At 43.7% G+C, this 6,861-nt stretch overlaps 1 protein-coding gene across 1 annotated transcript; it reads left to right on the top strand.

The window, feature by feature from the left end:
* The first annotated feature begins 2,440 nt into the window (after window positions 1-2,440).
* On the top strand, window positions 2,441-2,674 carry SPRR4 (small proline rich protein 4). The gene has a single exon (XM_069478742.1). It carries the CDS (start codon window positions 2,441-2,443, stop codon window positions 2,672-2,674), a length of 234 nt encoding a protein of 77 aa, XP_069334843.1.
* Window positions 2,675-6,861: the final 4,187 nt, after the last annotated feature.

Here is a 6,861-nt window from a genome sequence, read left to right as displayed (position 1 = left end):
ATGGAACACTGCGGGAATGGTCCCCTGGAAGAGGAAACACGTTGGGCACTTATGTTGGGGAAGGAGCCAGGGTTGGGGGATGGCATCTGTGGCCAGGCATCAACTTCTACCTCTATAATGTTTAAGAGTCTGGGTTCTGGCCGGGCTCGGTGGCTCACGCCTGTAATCCTAGCACTCTGGGAGACCGAGGCAGGAGGATCGCTTGAGCTCAGGAGTTAGAGACCAGCCTGAGCAAGAGCGAGACCCTGTCTCTACTAAAAATACAAAGAAATTATCTGGACAACTAAAAATATACATAGAAAAAAATTAGCCGGGCATGGTGGCGCATGCCTGTAGTCCTAGCTACTCGGGAGGCTGAGGCAGAAGGATCGCTTAAGCCCAGGAGTTTGAGGTTACTATGAGCTAGGCTTACGCCACGGCACTCTAGCCCAGGCAACAGAGCAAAACTCTGTCTCAAAAAAAAAAAAAGAGTCTGGGTTCTTCGAATCATCCAAATCTGAGTTCAGATCCCATCTCTGTCTGCTATTTACTACCTACGTGATCTTTCTCAGCCTCACTTTTCTCATCTGCAAAATGGTAACAGTGATATTTGCTTTAGTGGGGCTATAAAGATAAAACTAAACGGGCATGAAGGACGGTCTCAGTGTTAGACACACAGCAAGTGCTCAATAAATAAATGGCAGCGATTAGCAGCAAAGGCAATGTTCATATTTTTGTCAGAATTGCCCCAAGCCCCATTTACCTGTACTTCATCCTCCTTCTTCAACGTTTCTTAGAACTCTCAGTCTGAAAATAGCTCCTCAGATTTGTTCCATTTTAAAAAGGTCTTGAACCCTTGAGTTTGGGCAAACACCTTCAGTGGGTGAAATCAGCTCAGGTACAGGGACTCAGTGCTGGAAATATCTAGTGGGTGGTTTTCATCAAAACAGGCCAGTAAAGCAAGTCCCTCGAGGAAGTGCAGGTGGGAGAAGTGGGTGAGGAATTCCCTGGCAGGTGGTTATCAGGACCACGCCAAGTGCCCGGGGCAGGTTGGGGGCCCTTATAAAGGTTCCAGAAGTGGCTGCCCATGGACCTGTGCTCAGCCGGCTCTCCTGGGGTCCAGCGTGCTACCTCTGGTAAGTGGGAACACATCCATTCTCCTGGGACCTGCTGGGCCCATTGCTTCTCCTCTAACTGCCTCGAGCCGCTAGGTCAAGCTTCTCTTCCATCCTTGGGTAAACGGGGAAGTGACATAAGCCTCCTGACAATTATGGAAATGTCACATTAATTGTTACCTAGGAAGTTCGATGTCCATTGCACACCATTGCTGGGCATGACTTATTTCCTGATTTTGGGTTTGCCTCCCCAGCAAGAGGATTTTTCTCATTGAAGGGAAGATTATTTAGAGCTCCAGCATTTTGTAGCAATTCTGAGCCCCCTATAAAGATTTCTCATGCCTTATACTGCCTTTGGGCCCTACCAGCAAGCTTTCACCATTGCATTTAGGTTTCCAGAAGCAGGTGTGTTGGATATGTATTCTATGCTACGCAGCTGCCATGCCCCACTATGCTGGTTGCCACCTCTCCACCCTCAGGCCTGTACTTCCCACTTGCAATCACTAACTTCGAAGATGAGAAATGCTGCCTGCAAAGATCAGAGACATCAGAGCTGGGGAGGCCTCAGAGACCCTCCAGACCAGCAACCTCCAAATAAGTCCAAAGAAGGCAGATTTCCCATATGTGTGCTTGGTGAGGGGCAGGTTTGGACCTAGAACCTATGCCTGAGTGTTCTTGACTAGTGCTATCTCCTTTGAGCTAGGCTGCCCCTTGGGTCCTTTGCCTCCCAGTTCTTCATGGGGATGCTGGGACCACTCTCTTACAGCCACATTGATAACTTGCCTTAGCATCCCACAGAGATGGAGTCAGGGTGGAGTGGGGATTTGAGCTCAGACTTCTGCATTCCTGGTACACATTCTCTCCAGCCCCATCGCCGACACACCATGACAGTTCTTTCTAGGAAAGAGCCTGCCCTTGTCCTCTTCCTCATGCCCCTCCATCCCTTATCCAAGGTAGCCAGTTGACATTGCCCAGATCTAGCAGCTAAGATTGCATGCTTTGACCTTGTAAAATATCTAGGCTACCTTTTTATCCTCAACTCAACGCTCCATCTTATTTCCTGGTAAAACCAAGAAATAAATTATGTATTCAGGTAAGTCAGGTGGTGATGGGAGGATGAAGGAATATAGGAAATCCAAATAGCATAGAAGAATGAAGAAAGAGAAAGATCACAATGGGTGTGTGTGAATTAATCCATTAATCAATCTGAGGCTGCTAATCATGTATCATGTCCTTAGCTGCTGGAGGAAAACCCTCCTCTAGGAATCAGGAGGTAGGAGGGGTGGGGGAGCCCTTCTCATGGCGTCCCTATGCGGTTTCCTTCAGGCTCACCTGTTCCTGGAGCAATGTCTTCCCAGCAGCAGCAGCAGCAGCAGTGCCCACCCCAGAAGGTCCAGCAGCAGCAGGTGAAGCAGCCCTGTCAGCCACCCCCTGTCAAATGCCAAGAGACATGTGTACCCAAAACCAAGGATCAACATGCGCCTCAGGCCAAGAAGCAATGCCCACCCAAGGGCACAGCCATTCCAGCCCAGCAGAAGTGTCCCTCAGCCCAGCAAGCCCCCAAGAGTAAACAGAAGTGAGGATGGCCTGGAGATCACCGCCTGTCCACCATCCAGGCTGCCAGATGAATGGAGCCTTCTCTTCTTCCTGCTCCTCTTTTCTCCAGCTCCAGGATCTGCCTCCATCTCCCTCTTCCACCCTCTCCCCCTTCCTCCTGCTCAGGGTGCAATGAAGAATTGTAAGGCTTTCTTCCCATCAAAGTCCCCATCACACACACCACCTTGGCCCCAAAGCTTCTTCTATACCCCACCCTGACACCCTGCCGGGTAGGAATGAGAGTGACCTCATCCTCTCCAATCTCCAGCCTGGCCATGACTAAGGCCCCTCCAAGTCCCAAAGCAAGGAAAGTATCGAGACTTCTTCTGGGGCCCCACCCTGATGAGTGGGGACACCAGTGGCCAATGCACAGCTTCTGCATCATTCCCTTCTCCAATGCCCCCTCTTTGGGCTTCTCCCCTATTTTCTCCACTAATAAATTTGTGATTCATGTAATAAATTTGTCTATTTCTTGGACTGATTGTCCCTGCCCACTTTCAGCACCATTCTGTGATCCATTCATCCGTCTGGAGGGAAGATTTTGGTAAGCGAGTGTGCAAGTGCGCGCGTGTGCCCTGGAGTTCAGGGCGTCGCCCTTGCACTAATGGGGGAGGGTCAGATGCTGACACATCTCAGGTAAAGGTACACAAATGACTTGAGTGCTACAAAACACTTCTACAAACATGTGCAAGTGACTTTTTCATGTATTTGTTTATTTATTGTTCATTCATTTATGCATCGACTCACCCTCATTCTCTCACTTATCTACTCACTCATTTAGTGCTTAGCAAGTTCTAGTGTGAGCTTAGTTTTCCATTCTGCTGTGTTGGTTTTCCAGAGCTATCCTGAGACAATCTATCCTGTCTCTCAAAGTCAAAGTTGTTTTCTTACACAGGGAAATGTTGTATCAGGATAGCCAGGGACGGAGAGTTTGTGCAAAGTACACAAGATTGGTTCTGTCAGTTAGTCTAACTACATAGCTTATGAAAGAAGTCTTATTTGTACAGCAGGCTTCCTGACCTTCCTGGCTCTAGTGTGAGACTGGCTGCATGTGTTAGAAAGAGGCAGCAAACCTCTCAGATGCGAAGAGAGATTGAGTCTTTGAAGGAGAGCATCTAGGTGGGAAGGAGCAGATAAACAAAGCCAGATTTTCTCCTTTTGAGCTTTATTCTTCTCTTGGGATTTACTCCCTGAATTCTAGTCACCACCATAGGCAATGTCAATAATAAATTGTTTTCTCATTTAACACACTGACTTGAAAAGGAACTAATTACCACCTTCTCTATTTTCCCTTAAAATCAGCACCCATGTCTGATATTTCCATGTACTAATTACTTAAAACTTAGTGGGTACAGACATTAACCAGGAAAGTCAAAGTATTGTAAAAACAATTAAGATTTAAAGGGAATGCTTATAACCCTAAGAATTCTTTGACAGCCTTTCTGTGCCCCAATCCCTGTATCCTGGAATAACTCCCCTCCGTCAACTAGAAAGGCCAGTCCAACTTAGCAGTCGCCTTCCTGGCTGCCATTCATCCAAGTCCTAGCCAGTTCCTTGGTCACATTGTTTTTGCATATCATTTCCATGTCCCCCAGGAAAGCCCTAGCAAGGCCTCTCACAGACTTTTGGGTTCCAAGGATGACAGATTTGCAGAGTCTTCAGCTAATTGGCCAGACTGGTGATTAAAACAATGAATGCCTCCGCTGTGGTCTGTGTCTCGGGTTATTAACTCGTTGGGGAGGGGGAGATACCCCTGCCTTCCACACCAGTGGCCAGGGACAAAGTCCCATCTCTCTGTGAATACGTGATGACCTATTCCCCTCATAAAAAATACTTTTATGTAACTCCACCTTCAGAGGTTCACAGAGTGACATTGACTTATATCAAATCCCATCCACATATGTGCTGAGAGGAGGTGATTTGTTCATTCCTGGTTCCCCTTCACATAAAGTAAGATAATGTCAGAATACAAAGGACATTATGCCTCACTTGGTTCAATTTCTTAACTGACTAAAGAGAAAACTTACAAGCTCTCCCACAATTCCTATACATTAAAGTATAAAAACTCATGGACTACTCCAAAATTTCCCTACAAGATCCAAAACACACCACAATCTGGCAACACCAGATAATTCACTTAGCCCCAAATATACCATTCAATTTTGATGCCTATTTTTTGATTGATGCTACTACTTCTGAGAGGAGATCCTCTCAGTTTTAAAAGTTTAGTTCAAATATTTTATTGAACCTCACTTAACACTTTAGAAAGAACCAATACCTCCCATAAGCTCTCATAACACTCTGTACAAATTTTTATTAATGTAATTATTATAATTATTTTATTAATTAAGCCTAAAATTGCTTGTGTATTATAATTCACTTTTATGCATTTAATTTCCCTATTAAATTATGAGCCCTGGAAGCACAGGGGTCTTGTTGATCTCACTATCCCAAAAGGCCAACGATTGGCTTTTCAAAAATCACAGGAGAAAGAACCTCTGTTTCTGAGTGGAATAGGACAGCTCATGGCAAGCCAGCAGTCCAGTGTACATCTAGATCAAATTTGTAAATTTTCTGCACACATCTGGGGGCCCTATGACTCCTCCAGACAGAGAAGAACCTCAGAGAGCTGAGCCAAACAGTGTTTGCCTTGGAGTAATTTGCTCATTCTGGGCATGAGCAGAAGAATAAAAACCTGAGCTTCTCATTGTGGAGAACTCTTGGTGGGGATAGAGAAACCAGGAGAGTTTACGAATGCTTTGAGGGCCTTCAACCAAATAGTTGATTTTCCACTCAGAAAATTTAATGAATTCTGGGAATGGTCAGGTCAGGACACTAAATACCTAAGGAGAAAGTCTCTGAAAAGTAGAGTGGAGTTTTTAGTAGGTTTGCGAGACTATGAATGGAGTTTGCAACCTGCCAGGGGGAGAGGCTCTGGGGAATACACCAGACAGAGGATTTAAGACTGTAAGGTCAGGCGAAGGTCTGATTTGTAAGATAGAAGTCAAAACAGTGGTCATGGTTGGGGAGAGTACTGACTGGAAGGGGCTGTGATGCAGCTTTCTGGGATTCTGGAAAAGTCCTCAATCTTGTGGGCGGTTACATGGGTGCATATGCATATCAAAAAAACACTGCGCTGATTTGTGCATTTTTCTTTTTGTTAGTTTGACCTCAACAAAAACAGAAATGCCACTAAAACAGTGTCAATTACCTTAAATAAATTTAATGAAAGATATGACATTTATATCAAAGATATAAAATATTATTGAGAGAAAATAAAAGAGAACTAACAAATGAAGGGATGTGCCACGTTCTAAAGACGATTTGGTAGAGATATCAATGATCTTTAAACTGACCTAACATATGCAAATTAAAAGGAAAGTGTGATACCACTACATAATCCAGCATATTGGCTAAAATTAAAAAGACACAATACCAGGTGTTGGTGAGTCTATGGATCAATAGGAACTTTTATAAACTGCTGATGGGAATATGAATTGGACAACCGTTACAGGACACTACTAGGCAGTATTTTCTAAAGTTGAACATATGCATCCCATTCCAGCAATTTTATTATTTATTGTATACACAATGGAAATTCATACATATGATTGCTAAAACATATGTACATTTTTAGTAGCAGCATTTGTAGTAACCTCAATTAAAAATACCCCAAATATCCACTAACAGTAGAATGAATAAATAAATTGTGGTATTTTTATGTAATGGGACGCCACAAAACAATGAGATTAGACAAACTATACTGCATAACATGGATGAATTTTACAAACATAATCTTGAAAGAAACAAAGCAGACATTAAAAGCACATACCATGTGATTCCATTTATTTATGTTAATTCAGAATTAAGTCAGAGGGTGAGCTTTACAGGAGTCTGGCAAAGTTTGTGCCTTTATCTGGGAACTAATTAGACAGATGTGGTCACTTTGTGAAAATTCATTGAGCTGTATGCATTTTCCTTTTTTTAAAAAAAAAGGTTATATAATTTTAGAAACTACTCAGAGAATATGCCATCCTGATTGACTTAAATGATTTTTTTCACTATCAATGAATCAGCTCTTTCTGTGCATATGTCACCAGTTTATTCACTCATATATTCAAACCCCCTCCACAACATATCAATAAAATTAAGACATTTCTGTTCTTCTGAG

The sequence above is a fragment of the Eulemur rufifrons genome, chromosome 8 (genome assembly GCF_041146395.1).
Source record: "Eulemur rufifrons isolate Redbay chromosome 8, OSU_ERuf_1, whole genome shotgun sequence".
In the NCBI taxonomy this organism is placed as follows: domain Eukaryota; kingdom Metazoa; phylum Chordata; class Mammalia; order Primates; family Lemuridae; genus Eulemur; species Eulemur rufifrons.
The sequence above is the reverse complement of the archived record's forward strand: the minus strand, read 5'-3'. Positions and strand labels throughout refer to the sequence as shown.

Excerpts from the sequence above, each read along its gene's own strand:
- SPRR4 (XM_069478742.1), top strand. The coding sequence starts at position 2,441 with ATGTCTTCCCAGCAGCAGCAGCAGCAGCAGTGCCCACCCCAGAAGGTC.